The sequence below is a fragment of the Colobus angolensis genome, unplaced genomic scaffold (genome assembly GCF_000951035.1).
Source record: "Colobus angolensis palliatus isolate OR3802 unplaced genomic scaffold, Cang.pa_1.0 Scaffold16, whole genome shotgun sequence".
NCBI classification, from domain to species: domain Eukaryota; kingdom Metazoa; phylum Chordata; class Mammalia; order Primates; family Cercopithecidae; genus Colobus; species Colobus angolensis.
In genome coordinates this window covers 10889424-10906750 of record NW_012114710.1, presented here as the reverse complement: position 1 = coordinate 10906750, position 17327 = coordinate 10889424, and the positions used below count along the sequence as shown (strand labels likewise).

General features: G+C 36.6%; 1 protein-coding gene across 2 annotated transcripts in view; it reads left to right on the top strand.

Moving 5' to 3' along the window:
• Nucleotides 1-17327, top strand: part of WWP1 (WW domain containing E3 ubiquitin protein ligase 1) — a 100636-nt gene that overhangs the window by 14678 nt on the left and 68631 nt on the right. For both annotated transcript variants that reach the window (XM_011937084.1, XM_011937085.1), the window contains exons 5-7: nucleotides 13218-13355; nucleotides 13448-13514; nucleotides 16857-17041. In XM_011937084.1, the coding sequence (XP_011792474.1) occupies nucleotides 13218-13355; nucleotides 13448-13514; nucleotides 16857-17041 (390 nt within the window). The remainder of the gene's footprint in view (nucleotides 1-13217; nucleotides 13356-13447; nucleotides 13515-16856; nucleotides 17042-17327) is intronic.

The window sequence follows — 17327 nt, the reverse complement described above, 5'->3', positions numbered from 1 at the left end:
TGGATCAGCTGAGGTCAGGAGTTCGAGACCAGCCTGGCCAACATGGTGAAACCCCATCTCTACTAAAAATACAAAAATTAGCTGGGTGTGGTGGCAGGTGCCTGTAATCCCAGCTACTGAGGAGGCCAAGACAGGAGAATTGCTTGAATTGGGAGACGGAGGCTGCAGTGAACTGAGATTGCGCCACTGCGTTCCAGCCTGGGCAACAGAGTGAGACTCCGTCTCAAAAAATAACTAACTAACTAAGTACAAATTATCTCTATGATTTAATTGAGTAGGATATGCTCAGGAAAAATGAAATTTAATAAACATACAGTGAGTAGATGGCTTCAGAAATTGTAGTAGCATCCTGCACACCTAGGAAGTCAGTAAATTAGTTTGCAAGGGCTGCCATAGCAAAATACCACAGACTGGGTGTCTTAAACAATGGAAATTGATTTTCTCACATATCCGGAGGCTGGAAGTCTGTGATTAAGGTATCAGTGGAGTTGGTTTCTTGTGAGACCTCTCTTGGCTAGTAGATGGACATCTTTTCCCTGTATCTTCACGTGGTCTTTCCTCTGTATATGTGTCTGTGTCCAAATTTCCTCTTATCAGGACACCAGTCATTGGATTAGGGCCTACCCTAATGACATTATTTTAACTTAATTACCTCTTCAAAAATCTAGTCTCTAAAAACGTCACATTTTGAGGTACTGGGGAGTAAAACTTTAACATACTAATTTGGTGGGGGACACAATTCAGCCTCAAACAAAAGGTAAATAAATTTATTTGGAGAATTAATCTCATGATAGTATCATAATCCTTTTATGATAGAAGACATTTATGGGTATTAGTTTTAGTCATTTATTTTATAGACAAATGAGTAACTAAAATAATTTAGAGTAATTAAAATTAGATTTTAATCTAAGTGAGTTGGTCAAGAGTATACACATAACTTTGAGTTGTGATTAAAATATAAGTTTTCTGATTCTTAGCTGCCTAATTTTGATTAGAAGTAATATAAAACTAATAAGGTTCAAGACAGCCTTGAAACAATTTAAAAATACTTTTATAAATGATAGCATTCTTGGTTGCCTTTGATTCAGTCTCTTGGTTTAGCACTTGGACTCTGAGTTTTAGTTGGGTATCAGTTGAATGAACTCTAGTTAAATTTTGGGGTTATTGTATATTTACCTTTAAAAAGAAGTAAACAGGCTAGGGGTGGTGGCTCACACCTGTAATCCCAGCACTTTGGGAGGCTGAGGCAGGTAGATCACCTGAGCTCAGAAGTTTGAGACCAGCCTGGGCAACATGGTGAAACCCCATCTCTACCAAAGATACAAAAAATTAGCCAGGCTCTATCAAAGATACAAAAAATTAGCCGGGCATGTGCCTGTAGTCCCAACTACTTGGGAGGCTGAGGTGGGAGGACTGCTTGGGCCTGGGAGGTGGGGGTTGCAGTGAGCCAAGATTACACCACTGCATTCAACTCTGAGTGACAGAGTAAGACACTGTCTCCAAAATAAATAAATAAACAAACAAACAACTGCTAAGAACAAAATAGGTTTGTAACCCAAGAAAAACATGACATCCTAGTGATGAATAAAAATATTCAGTACTAAAAACGTTTTCTGTTCCTATCCTTAAACTCTGATTTGAGGGGCAAGGTTATTGATAGAGATACTATGTTTCTGAGGTGTGCTCTCTACAGAAAACGTGTGATAGTCAGCACCTTGAATAGAATTGTGTATATTTGTGTAGAAGGCTCCAGTGGAGGGATGTTCTGCAGTGTATCTGTGTTCCTTGTCTGTTTGCAGAGGATAGATTTTTAAGGGATGAAGTGAAAGAGGAATCTCTTGAGAGGAAACAAAGTAGGCTGAGTTTTTAGGTGTTGAGGCAGTGAAAGAAGAAAACAGCGAAAGACAATCCAGCTGCTCTGGAAGAACCCTGGATCTAGCATGCATGAAAACTTCCAGTATGATTTCTGGCAAGACATTTTTTTTTTAAAGTTTATGGTGTGAATGAATGGCAGACAGGATTAAAGTCCTTGAAGGCAGATTACAATATGGAGCAGGTGACTGTTACCAGAAGTATACGTGGGGGCTCTCAAGAGTAGTTTTAAAGGATGAAAGAACATGGTTTGGTGATAGTGGGAAAGTTATTGTAGGAATCCGAGGTAACATTTGTAACAATTGTAGATCACAAACAAAATGGAATTAATGAGCAACTTGAATGTAGACACTGTCTTACTCTCTTGTGTTTTTTACAGTGCTTCCCAGAGTCCACAGCCAAAGATTTTTTTAAAATGTTAACAGAGAAACTGGCTTATTCAAGTAAAATCTTACCATGGAATCTTATTCTATATAAAAATTTTACTGTATGTAAAACATAAAGCAGTATTGAACAACACAGTCATGCACATGCTCACATGTCCTTACTCTTGTTATCCACAGCAATTCTTGAGTTAATTTCTGGGGGTACCCTGCTCCTGAAACCAGTTTGAAAATCACTTTTCTATAAGATCAAGTTCAACTCCTGTTTTCAGTGCCTTACAGAGTCTTGGTTCGGTTTGTCTAATTTCCTGCCTACACATTCATACCCTGACTGCTGTGTTCAGCTAGTCTTCTCATTATCTTCTGAGTATGCTTTGCTGGGTCTCCTAGACTGAAAGCAGCCTATCACTAATCATGTCCTTGGTATTTTCAATAATTTTACATTTGTTTAGTGTGTTTTGAATTTCATTCTTTAACATAGATGGAATTATGATGGAGAGTGCATAAAAAATTATATCTAAGGTAGCTAGTAAGGAGGCTGAGGCAAGAGGACCTCTTGAGGCCCAGAGTTCAAGGCTGCAGTGAACTATCATTGTGACTGTGAACAGCTGCTGTACCCTAGCCTGAGTACACATTTTATCATTTTATGTTCCACTCATATAGCAGGCTATTCTGTCCCTTCCTTTCCTCCTCGTTCTGTGTGTGTGTGTGTGCTGGGGGTGGGGGGTGGTCTTGACAATGATGGTTTTTGTCTAAGTGCTATTAGAATGTAACTTTTACTTAACTATCCTTACCTTTCAACATAAATGTACTTAAGCTTGCCAAAAATTATTTTTGCAATGGGTTGGAGGTACAATGAATAATTCCACAAACGAAAACATAAACTAATTGTAATGACTATAACTGAAGAAACTTTGAGTATCATTCACATGTAGGGATTCAATTTTTTCTGTAGATACTGTCTTACTGCATTTGTGCTGCTATAACAAAATACCTGAGACTGGGTAATTTCTAGAGAACATAAATACATTTATCACAGTTCTAGAATCTGGAAGTCCAAGATCAAGATCAAGATGCCAGGTTTGAGTTTGGAGAGGATCCATTTCCTGTTTCCAAGATGGCACCTTGTTGCTGCATCCTCTGACGGGGATGAACACTATGTCCTCACATGGCAAAAGGGACAGAAAAGGGCACACCCACTCCCTCAAGTCCTTTTATAAAGGCCCTAATTCCATCCATGAGGGCTGTGCCCTTGTGATTTAATCCCTTCCTAAAGACCCTAATTTTTAATACTATCACAGTAGTGATTAAGTTTCAACATACGAATTTTGTGGAGTGTCATCAGACCGAAGCAGAAGTGGTCCAACTTTTTGTTAAGCCAAATTATTTTTATTAGTTGCCATATATATCTTAAATGACCCTTATTTTCACATTCTTTCATTAGCAGTGGTCCTGTGTATTAGGCATTTATCTTTTATTGGAAAGATATTTATATTAGAACCACTTAAAGGATAAAATACCAAGAATCTTGTGAAAAAGGTAGAAGGGAGTGCCAAAATAGTCAGCCTGTGAATAATAACAGAGAGTCTACTTTGTATTACCACTTGTCTTGACCATAACCTTGATTTCTAATCTTTTAAAATATATTCTTTTGTAATCCCAGTACCATTGAATTTTACTGACACATTCATATATATATATATATATATATATATTTTTTTTTTTTCCCCCCCCTTGAGACAGGGTCTCACTTTGTCACCCAGGCTGGAGTGCAGGGGTGCAGTCTCAGCTCACTGCAGCCTTTGCCTCCTGGGTTCAAGCAATTCTCCCACCTCAGCCTCCTCAGTAACTGGGATTACAGACGTGCGCTACCATGGACCACCATGTTCGGCTCATTTTTGTATTTTTTGGTAGAGATGGGGTTTCAACATGTTGGCCAGGCTGGTCTCGAACTCCTGACCTCAAGTGATCTGCCTGCCTCAGCCTCTGAAAATGCTAGGATTATAGGCATGACCCACCACAACCTAGCTGGTGTTTCATATTTTTATATAATTTTCTTCCGTCTTCATAATGAAAAGTTAGCTTCATTTAAGCACTGTTCAGTAAGGGCTGCTGTCCAATAGAACTTCTGCAGTGATGGTTATGTTCTGTATCTCTGCTATCCAATATGGTAGCCTTTAGTCATGTATGGCAGTTGAGCATTTGAAATGTGGCATGTAGAACTAAAGGCTTTAATTTTAAACTTGATTTATTTTAATTAAATTTACATTTAAATAGCCATATGTGGCCACTGGCTACCGTATTGTTCAGTGCAGTATCAGACTCTTGTGTTTGAATTGCAAAATCAGAATTTATCTCTGCCTTTTCTTTTTTTTTTTTTCAATAGCTTTGCTTTCCTTCCTACTTACTTTTATGTTTCTCTTAGATAGAGTTTTAATTTTATCACTAGATATCAGGTTGCCTTTTTTTTTCTTTTCTGAATGTTGCCCAGGCCAATGACTGTACACAGGTGCTATCCTAGTGTACTGTAGCCTCCAACTCCTGGACTCAAACGGTCCTCCCACCACAGTCTTCTGATGCCACTACACTTGGCTAGGTTGTCTTTTTTGTAAGGATCAATTCTGGAAGCTCATTGAGTATTTTCTTAATTGTTAGTTTGAAATCTGTGTTTGTTTTCTCCTTCATTATGATTTGCTGCCATTTGTCTTTTGTGTTTCCCCTGGCACACATACTAATATAATCTAATCATATTGCCTTATTGCCTTTTCTTCCCGCTAGGTATTTCACTGTGTCATCTGTTTGGTCTGTGTTCTGATTTTGGTTGATACTGTTTCTCATTCCTTTCTTTCTTGCTTACAATGTTGTTTTGAAATTTTCATGTTTTCCATTGTATTTTTAGTCTTCAAAATGTCATTTCTTTTGTAATAGTTCTTAATAATTTTATTTAAACATCTTGGTAGATTATATTAACCAATAATTCTTATTTTATTTGCCTAAGATTTTAAAAGTTTTTCATAGAACATAAGGATTTATTCTTTTGACTTCTGCAGTCTTTTAAATCAGACCTGAGTTGCTTTTTAATTTTATATTCCCATTTGCTAACAGCCAGTAGAATTCTCTTCTTATTTATGATTTTTTAAAATAAAGATGCCTTTGTTGTTTTGATGTTTGGTTCAAAGCTTCCTATCTTCCAAGAAGTTGCATATTTTACCTCAGATATGCTTTGATAACTTGCTTAAAGTTAGAAACCCTTAAAATTAATTGTATTTTTTACTTTCTTAGATCTGGGACTTTTCTTCATTAAATAAACATTTACTGAGTTTTAGGAAGAAACATACAAAACATAGAAAGAATATGTGGTTCTGACCACTCCCCCATTCTACCATAGTAGGAACCCAACAGTCTACCACATCAAAATAGATTTTGCAGTTGTTGAGGTCATTTGTTCCTTTTCAGATTTATGAGGCTAATTTCTTCCTTTGTTCAAGGCTCCCTATCGTTTTCTCCTATATTTCATGGTTTTTCATCTGTCTTTTCTGATATATTTGGGGTAATGGTGGGGGAGCGATTTATATGAATAGGCATTTTTTCTATTTTTGAAGTTTTTTTTTTTATTTCTTCACCCTTGATGGCATGTGTTATTACAACCATTTATAACCTTAAATAAAACCCAAGACTCACCTCACATAAATTATTTGTATTGTTTTCCTCAGAATCCAACTCACTATGGCTTATTAGGAAGATTGTTCCAGTTCTTCACATTTAAGCCCTAGTGAGCTTTCACTCCTTAACCTTCATCTGTTTTGTATAAGCCCAGTTGGTTGATGCCCAAAGCTTTTGCTCCTTTAATCCTCTAATACATTGTCTCAGAATGTTTGTGGATTTAAGCCATCATTTGTGCCTCAGTTAACCTTCAGTTCTGTGTTCAGGTCACTTGAACAACATTCCAAACTATGGAAATTATTTATTTGGCTCTGCAGAGATGTGTGGTATTTTTAGCTTTCTTTTCTTCATGTCACCAGTGTGAGATACTGATATTTGAGGTATGTTTCACTTACTCAGCCTCACTATTTCTTAAAGTATATAGGAAAAAAAAAATCCTTCTATTGTCACAGATAAACAAAGCTGGGACACTGTTTAGAGTGGTTAGGACATACTTTAATCAGTAATATGTTTTTGCAATAAGGAAGAGATTCCAGCATGAACTGAACCCAACTTTGATTTGTATGGAGGTTACTGGGTCTTTTAAAAGGAGAATGAAGGAGTGGGGGCGAGGGGTTCAATGGAGGCTCAGTAGAGTCAGTAAAATGAAAAATTACAAAAGCTTGGTCAGTGTAAATGCAATTAGGCCCTTGTGTTTGGTAGCTGGCAAGTAACAAAGTCAGAATTCTGTCCTCCCACAGAGACAGGGAGACAAAAGCCCTATCCTTCCCGATGATTGCATTTTAAAGGAATGTCTTTCAGGCCCTTGAGAAAGACACTCACATGTTATAGGAGACAGAGGAAGGATTTACCATTGTAAGCCCTTTTTAGTAAAAGCTCTAAGAAGGAGTAGTCGGGGGCCTATCATGAGGTGTTGGCTACAACAGACAGTAAATTCTTTTGGCAGCCTTAAGTTTTCTCAGGCAGGCACTTTAAGGGGAGTTAGGGTTATCCCTAAGAGCCTTGAACTGTTAGGAACTATGGTAGTGCTTGTTGAAGTCTTTCAGTGTGTGTGCAGTGGTGGTCCAAGTGGTGCTTGTGGTAGTGAAGTTGTCGATGAAATAATTTGGGCTGAGTTTGCAGTTTTTCTAGGCCAAGATTGAGGCCTAGTCAAGAAGGTTGAGGACCCTGACTAGAGTTTGATTAAAGAGAGAATCTTTGTCACTATACCCATAGGTGAAAACTGTAGGAATAGTATAGCTAACATACACATTGGAGTATGTTCAGAACTTCACTTTGTGTTTCAACTTTGAGACTGAGAGAACCACTTTAAATATTCCAGAGAGGAGTGAGATGGCTGCCATTCAAATACTGATAATTAGATTGAGGTTTTTAATTTATTTATTTTTTATGGTGTTAATAGAACCAAGAGCTTAGTTTTTGTCAAGGAAAGCATTTTGAAATCCATTAAGGTCATTTCAAAGTAAATTATGTCCAAAATGATTTATAATGAATAATTCTCTCTTTATATTGAATGGTGGGGAAATACAGCAAAAAAATGTGTCATTTGTGGTACTGGACAGAGCATAATCAAATTTGATTTTATTTTATAATTTTCTTTATAATTTTCTTCAGCCTTATTAACTGAGTGAATTTGCTTGTTTAGTTTAATTATTTAGTTTATACTAAGACAAATTTTGTTTTATAAATTCACTTACTATCAACACAAACTCAGACATTTTGAAGTCAAAGCTTTGAATAAACAGTATTTTCACATTCAGTGATATAAGTGCCTCTTTATTCTTTAGAAATTTTTTTGTATTGAAATTACTGGGAGGTAAAAGGAAATGCAAAGTTTTCAGGAAGTTCAGCTGCCTTCCTGAAAAGTTCTGCTAATTTATATACACAATGTAGCATATGGCAGTGCCCATTTGTATATATTTGCCACATTAATAGGTAAAAAAGATGAGTTTTATTATCAAAGCATTTCTTTGATTATTAATAAGGTAAGATGTTTATTAATCATTCATACTTCATCATTTATGATTGTTTCATGCTCTGTACATTTTTTTATTGGTTTGTTTAGTTTTTTTCTCACTGATTCATAAGAGCTCTTATTTTTTTTCTCTCAGTTAATCATTAGTCTTTTTATTTTTTAATTTGTATTTATTTTTTTTTTTTGAGACAGGATCTCACTCTGTCACCCAGGCTGGAGTGCAGTGGCACGATCTCGGCTCACTGCAACCTCCGCCTCCTAGGTTCTAGCCATTCTCCTTGCCTCAGCCTCCCCTCAAGGCTCTTAGGGATAACCCTAGCTACTTAACTTTATGAGTAGCTGGAACTGCAAGCATGTGCCACCATGCCTGACTAATTTTTGTATTTTTAGTAGAGGCAGGGTTTCTCTGGGTTGGCTAGGCTGATCTCGAACTCCTGGCCTCAAGTGATCCACTCACCTCAGCCTCCTAAAGTGCTAGGATTACAGATTTATTATAAATAAATAAGTATATAAATTCTGAAATTTTTGGTTACATGGTAGGAAGTGGGAGCTTAACTTTGTGAGTTGAACATTGACTCCTAGCATGATATAATGAAAAGACTTAGGAATTAGAAAACTTTGCTCTTATTGGGACTGTCACTTACAAGCTATGTAACCTTATGTATTCATTTTGTTTCTAAAAATTTGGTTTTTCTCATACTTATGAGTACATTGGTCAGCCTCTAAAATGGCCTCCAAGCTTTCATACCTTCTGGTGTTCCAACACCCTTCTGTAGTCCCCTCCCACACTGCGTCAGAGGTGATCTGTGTGATCACTAGATTATGGCAGAAGTGATGGTGTACGACCTCTGAGACTTAGTCGTATAGGCATTTCAGCTTTTGCCTTGTTCTCTTGGAGTACTCACCGTGGGAAATAAATCAGCAACCATTGGGAAGACTCTCACAAAGCCCTGTGGAGGGGCACTGAGGTCTTGAGACCTCTCAGCAGCCAGCACCCCCACCTGCCAGATGTGTGTGTGCCCCTCTTGAGTTCTTGGCAATAATGAGTGATTATTGTTATTTTTAGCCAGTAAGTTTTAAGATAATTTGTTACTCAGCAATAGATAATACATTGAGCAGTTTTTAAAAACTGCTTCAGAATGTGACTCTGAGCTAAATAGAAATCTGTGAAACACATTTTCAACAAATCCATGATTTACAGAACAAATTACCTACTTATATACTTACCTCCTCAGAGACTCAAGTTGTTCTGTCTCAGATTGCTAGGAGGTACGAAAAAAATCAGCTTCTGCCTTACAAGAGTAAGTTCCCCTAGGACAGGACTACCTTAATCACTTAGTTTAAATGTTTCTTAAGCACCTACCTTCTCTCAGCTGCGGAGGATACATCATTGAATTAGTTGGACAAGATCTCTCTGCTCTGCTAGAGATTTCAGTTCGTTTGGGAAGGTCGACTGAAAAACAGAAACATTCTTTTAGTGGTAAGTGCAGTGAAGGAAATGAGCAAAGCAGTGGTAAGGAGGTCTCTTTTAGGCTGGTCAGGGTTTGTCCTGCTTCTTCCCCAGCTACAGTGCCTGGCACACTGTAGGCACTCAAATATTGAATGGATAAATATGTCTGAGTTGGTTTGTTTATACTATGACAGAATAATATCTTTTTCCCTCTGGCACACACATATACATTCACATGTAGATGGGAATTATTTATGTGATTGTCCTTCCAGTTTTATGATCCAAAATGTTATAACTCAATCTTCCATGTTCAGAATTGTGAAATAATATATACTGTAAACACCCTCCCACTGGAGAATACCTAGGTACTGGATTGAACAAATCTTTGCGGCATTGATGATTTTGCAAAAAGAGAACTGTTCTTCTTTTAAAAGAAAAAAAAAAAAAAGCCAGGAGATGAGGGGATTGGGGTAAAGAAAATCTCATGAACCAGAATTAGAATAGTCTGCCATACCAATAGCAGATTTAATGATGCTGAGCTTTTGGCTAATAGCCAGAGATAAGGGAGCTGAACTTGAACTCCTCTAGTCTACACTCTTGGGTGTACAATGAAACCACTGCAAAACTAGGGCATATCATCAAACCACTGGTAAAAATTAGCTTAAAATTAGTTTAAGCTAACGCCAGAGAATAAACATAAGGGAACAAGCCACCATAAGCAGAGGTTTTCCATAAAGAGACAGATTGTAAACATTTGAGCATGTAGGCCATATATGGTTTCTGTTACACCATTTAACTTGCCATTGTAACGTGAAAGCAGCCGTAGAAAATATGTAAATGAATGAGTGTGACTGTGTTCAAATAAAACTTTATTTATGAAAAATAGGTAGTGGGCCAGATTTTTGAGGAGATATTTTAAGAGAGAATGGCTGCAGGTTTTTGAACACTAATGAAAAACATTAGTCCACAGATTCATACTGTCCCAAACAAGAGAGCAAAGAGAAAGTCATGCCTAGTGACCAGGTCACTGTGTGACCAGGTCAGGGTCAAACCCTGACCAGCCTAAAGGAGACCTCCTTACCACTGCTTTGCTCATTTCCTTCAATGCACTTACCACTAAAAGAATGTTTTTGTTTTTTGGTCTACCTCCCTATATCATAGTGAAATGCATAATACCAAAGACAAATAAATTTAAAAAGCAGCTGTAGAGAAAAACAGGGTATTTGCAAAGATTTATGAATTAGAATTGCAGAATTAGTAATAGGAGAAGACAGTGGAAAAATATCTTCAAAGAGTTGAGAGGAGATCATTACCAATATAAAATTATATGCCCAACAAGTCTGTCTTTTGAGGATGAGAATGCAGACATTTACAGATAAATAAAAATGAAAGAACTTAGCAAGAAACACACTAAAGAGATTTTAAAAGGCTGTTCTTTAGGAATCTGGTCAAACAGCTGTATATTTTAAGGAGAAACCAAATCACCAAATTCCAGACACTTGAAATCATGGGAGATGACAAGAATGAAATTGAATGTCAGTCAATATAGTATTCTAAAGATATTGATAATTAGAGAAAGCTGAAATTCATGCTTTTGTAGTTTTCTTTCTTTTTTTTTTTTTTTGAGAAGGAGTCTTGCTCTGTCGCCCAGGCTAGAGTGCAGTGGCGCGATCTGTGCTCACTGCAGCCTCTGCCTCCCAGATTCAAGCAATTCTGCCTCAGCCTCCCAAGTAGCTGGGACTACAGGTGCCTGCCACCATGCCCGGCTAATTTTTTTGTATTTTTAGTAGAGACAGAGTTTCACCATGTTGGCCAGGATGGTCTTGATCTCCTGACTTTGTGATCGGCCCACCTAGGCCTCCCAAAGTGCTGGGATTACAGGCGTGAGCCACTGTGCCTGGCTGCTTTTATAGTTTTTTTGTGTGTGTGCTTTCGTATTTCCTTTAGTTTTTCTAGTTGTTTAATTAGTTTTTTTTGGTTTGGTTTTTTTTTGGATGTAAAGTAGAATTGAGGTCTGTGATGCTACAAATGGTTGGGGTATTCTATAAGGTCTTCTTTTATTACATGGTTTAAACTTTTTTTTTTTTTTTGCAAACAATTTCTTTTTCTTTCCTTCTTTCTTTTTTGAGACAGAGCCTCACTTTGTTACTCCCACTAGAGTGCAATAGTGTATTCATCATTTGCTGCAGCCTTGAACTCCTGGGCTTACAGGATCCTCTCATCTCAGCCTCCTGAGTAGCTGGGAATACAGGCACATGCCACTGCACCTGGCTAATTTTTAATTTAAAAAATAAAATAGAGACAGGGTCTTGCTATGTTGGTCAGGTTGGTCTTGGAACTCCTGGGCTCAAGTGATCCGCCTACCTCACCTCCCAAAATGCTAGGATTAGAGGCATAAGCCACCATGCCTGGCCTTAACTTTTAAATTTTTTATAGAGACTAGATCTCACTGTGTTGCTGGTGTCAAACTCCTAACTCAAGGGATCCTCCTGTGTCGGCCTCCTAAAGTGCTGGGTTTACAAGTGTGAGCCACCAGGCCTAGCCACAAAGAATTTCTGTCCAGTGATTAGTAGTTCTAGATTTTTGTCTTGTCTTTTCTGTACATAGATAACTGTGAACATATTTATTCTGGGCATTTGGTAAATGGAGAACCTCCCCTCCCCACCCAAATTTGTTAAATATAGGAAAGATCAAATATAGGAAAGATCAAAGTTAAGGACTTCATCTAAAACGTGAAATGTTCCATGATTGCAAAAACTGCAGAAAGCCACTGAAGATCAGATTGAAGTATCTGGCCTCAGTTTGAATAATAAAGTGATCACTGATAACTTTCTCTTTTAGTTTTTATTTTTAAATTATAAATTGACAAATTGTAGTTGTATATATTTATGGGATACGGAGTGATGTTATCAATTAATACAATGTGGAATAATTAAACCAAGCATATTAACATATCTGTCACCTCAAATACTTATGTTTTTTTTTGTGATGAGAACATTTGGAATTTACTGTTAGCAATTTTAAATGTACAACACATTATTTACTGTGTACATCACACTGTGCAATATCTCAAAGAAACAAAAATTCCTTCTAACTGAAGCTGTATCCTTTTACCTTCATCTCTCCTTTTCTCTAAGCCCCCTCTAATAACTATTAATATATAGTCTAATATATAGAAGTCTAATATATCGCTTAATACATAGTCTGAATATATAGTCTAACAGAAATTGAAGCAAAATGACCTTGAATTTAAGTAAGAACTAGTTGTTCTAATAATGAGAAGGAAGTATTTATCCTAATATAAAAACGATGATAAACGATTGTCATAATACATAGCATTTATTGAGCACGTAAACTGTGCCTCAGAAGTGGTGCTAGGGCTGTCTGTATGGTTTTGAATTTGGTCCTCAACACTGTCCCTTTAGTTTGAAATCCATCGTCTTCATTTTGTAATTAAGAAACCAAGGCTTAAAGACGTTTGAATAAGTTACTGAATACACGGCTAGTAAGTAGCAGAACTGGAATTTGAAACCAAACTTACCTGACTCTTGCGCAGAAATTTTGCCTCAGCCACAAGAGTCCTCTGTAGTACCTTAAGCTGAAAAGCAAGTTTAGATAATTGATACACTTATTATTTAGATGTATTTATATGTTCTCCAACGTTTATAATATGCACAGAAGCAATTAAAGGTGATATTGAAAGCATGGGATTGAGGAGGAAAGAGGAATTACTTAACTAAGTGTCAAAGGCATGCAAAGAATTCCTTCCAAATATCAAGTACTGAATTAGAGTGATTCTTGAAATGTAATTTTGATTTCTGAAGCATTTTTATATATGGCAAAAGCTTTTAAATTAGAATATTCTTCTTTCTAGTGGAAAGAGTGAAAGAGCAATTAAAACTTTCCTTGGAAAACAAGAATGGCATAGCACAAACTGGTGAATTGACAGTTGTGCTTGATGGATTGGTGATTGAGCAAGAAAATATAACAAACTGCAGCTCATCTCCAACCAGTAAGCTAACTTTATATGTTTGTAAAATTTAAAGGAAAAAGAATGAGCAAGAAGTATATAAAAACCTAGTTTCTTTCTTTCTTGTTGTTCAGTAGAAATACAGCAAAATGGTGATGCCTTACATGAAAATGGAGAGCCTTCAGCAAGGACAACTGCCAGGTAGAATATTTTATTTGAATATGGGTGGCGACATGATGTGGAACATATTTCCTGAATAAGAATTTTTATATTTTACCTTAGTTTAGAATTTGCCACAGATTTTCGAAGCTTGTGTCTCAACATGTCATTTGGTTAATTCTTGTGAAAGTAGCTTTTTAAAAAATTACAGCTGTATTGAGATATCATACATATATCATGAAATTCACTTTTTAAAAGTATATGTTTTAGTAGTTTTTAATATATTAACATAGTTGTGTTACCTTCTCTACTGTGTGATTTCAGAACATTCTACCCTAAAGAGAAACCATGTATGCATGAGTACTCACTCTCCATTTTTCCCTGTACCCATAAATCTACTTTTTCTGTGTCTGTGAATTATCTATTCTGGCCATTTTATATAAATGGATTCATACAGTATGTGACCTTTTGTGACTGGCTTCTTTTTCTTAGCATGTTTCAAAGTTCATTTATATTGTAGCATGTACAGTGCTTTATTTCGTTTTATTGAAAATGGCTTTTTAAAATCTGTATTTAGACATATTTTGTAAGTACAGTCAGTTACTGTGGATAAATAGGTATCATACCACTCTCTGGATTGGCATTATGCTGTAAATCATGAGAAGGTAAATGCTCCACAGATTGTGGCCTTCTTTCAGACATCATTGTGGCCTTCCCTCAGATATATCATTCTACCATTTCAGAAACTCCCTGGCATTCACAGTTCATGACAATTAATAGAGGCTTTTTTTGTTTGAAGTAATTTAAATTGGAATAAAAGTAAATAATAGATCAAATAAAGTGGAATTAGCACCTGAAAATATAAAAATATACTGTTGTAAAATGGACTCATTGCCTTTGAAAAAGCATAGTGGTATATGACAAAGTGTGACCTTTATTAATCTATAGTTATTAATATCGTTTCTTCTAACTTGCCATTTAGTGATTCTCATTAGACCACTTGAACAGATAAGTATGCCTTCTGAATGTATATTTGGCTTAAGTAAATATATTTAATGTCCATGTAATTAAAAAAATTTTAGATGGGTAGAGGAGCTTGAATTACTACCAAATATTGTCGATTTCATAGTAAGACTCTTTGAATTAAAGATTAGTTTTATAGTACCAGGAGAAATTCAGATGGGTCATTTTACCTAGACTTCTGAATCACTGATTCTTTCTAGTTGCCTAGGGAGGGGTGTACAAATCACAATCATTTCAGTCTTTACCTGCCCAAACTTCCTGAACACATCTTGTTCCAAATGTATAGGTGACAAGGGAAAGGAGGCTGGGATTCATTAATCATTTGTTCATTCAACAGATACTTACTGAATGCCTGTTTGATGCCAGACATTAGTTCAAGTACTAAGAATACCAGCCGTGTTCCCATGAAATTTACATTCTGGTGAGATAAAGGTAGATAGTAGGCTGGGCATGGTGGCTCCTGCCTATAACCCCAGTACTTTGGGAGGCTGAGGTGTGCAGATCGTGAGGTCAGGAGTTCCAGACCAGCCTGGCCAACATGGTGAAACCCCGTCTCTACTAAAAATACAAAAAAATTAGCCAGTCGTGGTGGTGCGCACCTGTAATCCCAGCTACTTGGGAGTCTGAGGCAGGAGAATTGCTTGAACCCGGGAGGCAGAGGTTGCAGTGAGCTGAGATCACGCCATTGCACTCTGGCTCTGGGCGACAGAGCAAGACTTCATCTCGGGGAAAAAAAAAAAAAAAAATATATATATATATATATATATACACACACACACACACACACACACACATATATATGTGTATATATATATAGTAAACAACAGAAGACATAAATACACTAATTAGACATAGCGATAAGCACTATGAAGTCATTTAAACGGGACAAGATGACATGAATGGAAGGGAGCCTATTTTTAAGAGATGCCAAGGAATTGTCTCTGAGGAAGTGTGATTTGAGCTAAGATTAATAAGCCAAGAATGAACCATCTGTGCAGAGTTCTGAGGGAAGAACTTTAACCTTCTCTGATAATTTCATAGTTATTATGTTTTACCACCTGGCATATCATAATTTGTAATAAACATTTGAAGACTGTTCAGTATGTTTTTGATATTCAATAAAATCGATATCTGCTGCAAAGTGAGCAAGGATAAGCTCAGAGAGAAATAGGTTAGAGAGAAGATGGGATAAAGGTGTGGTTCATTTTCAAAAGATTTGTTGGCTAACCAGGAGAGTGACATGATGATCTGGTTTATATTTTTAAAACAATGCTCAGGCTGCTCTGTGGAGAGTAGATATGGGATGACCTGTGTATTTGGAAAAGCACTCCTGGCCACTTGCAATTTCCAACTCCTTTAAAATTTTTTTGTTTTGTTTTTTTTAAACACTGTCTCACCAAATCGCTCAGCTCCTTCCACTGCCAATAAGACCTAAGATGTTTGATTTTGTTGTTAGAGTTACTTACTTGCTAATGTATATACTATACATTTTTATAGTTCTGGGGTATAATATTTAGCTTTTTTGATCATCCTGTAGTCATGATTTTAGTGCCTAGTATATGCTAATTTGTAATCAATATTTGAAGACTGTTTTTCACTTATTTTTCAAGATTTAATAAAATTACAATAGTTTCACCCCAGGTACAATGGCTCACACCTATAATCCCAGCACTTTGGAAGTCAAGATGGGAGGATCACTTGAGGCCAGGAATTCGAGACCAGCCTGGGCAACAAAGGGAGATCCAGTCTCTACAAAAATTTAAAGAATTAGCTGGGCACTGTGATGCATGCGTGTGCTCTTAGCTGATCAAGAGGCTGAGGCAGGAGGATTGCTTGAGCCTAAGAGGTTGAGGCTGCAGTGAGCCACTGCACTCCAGCCTTGGTGACAAAGTGAGACCCTATCTCTAAAAAAAAAAAAAAAAGAAAATTTACAGTAGTTTGTACTTGATTTTTATGATTCATATAATTTCATGAACGTTTTGAAACTACTTTTAGAGCTTTTAAAATAGATTAATATTAGTCTTAAATATTTAAAATGTACAACTTGAGTATTATTGTGAGAGACCTTATTTATTTTGACTTAGTATGTTTGTATACCTCAGTATTTTTTTATCTGCAGAATGGATATACTTAGAACTGAAAAGTAATTAAAACTTTAATATAAAACATGTCATATCTTTGTTCGTTACGTCCCATTTTACTTGAAATATAATTGTTTGGAAATAGAATCTAAAAAATTTTTTAAAAAGAAATAACAAAAAAGAAACTTAAGAGAACTCAATAAATAATTCTTACGAAAATTCTCATGAAATGTTGTTGACTTATACTTAAATGATTGAAATAAATCATTTTTTTTTCAAGGTTGGCTGTTGAAGGCACGAATGGAATAGATAATCATGTACCTACAAGCACTCTAGTCCAAAACTCATGCTGCTCATATGTAGTTAATGGAGACAACACACCTTCATCTCCATCTCAGGTTGCTGCCAGACCCAAAAATACACCAGCTCCAAAACCACTCACATCTGAGCCTGCCGATGACACTGGTAAGCAAGGCTATTTTTGACACCTTGTTTAAAGGAAAAGTAAATAAAGTTTATGTATCCATCGATGCCTACACTTCCCTTTTTGTGCAGTCCAGTCTTTTTTTTTTTTTTTTTTTTGGAGTGCAGTGGCACGATCTTGACTCACTGCAACCTCTGCCTCCCGGGTTCAAGCTATCCTTCTGCCTCAGCCTCCTGAGTAGCCAGGATTACAGGGACCCACCACCGTGCTTGGCTAATTTTTTGTGTTTTTAGTAGAGACAGGGTTTCACCATGTTGGCCAGGCTGG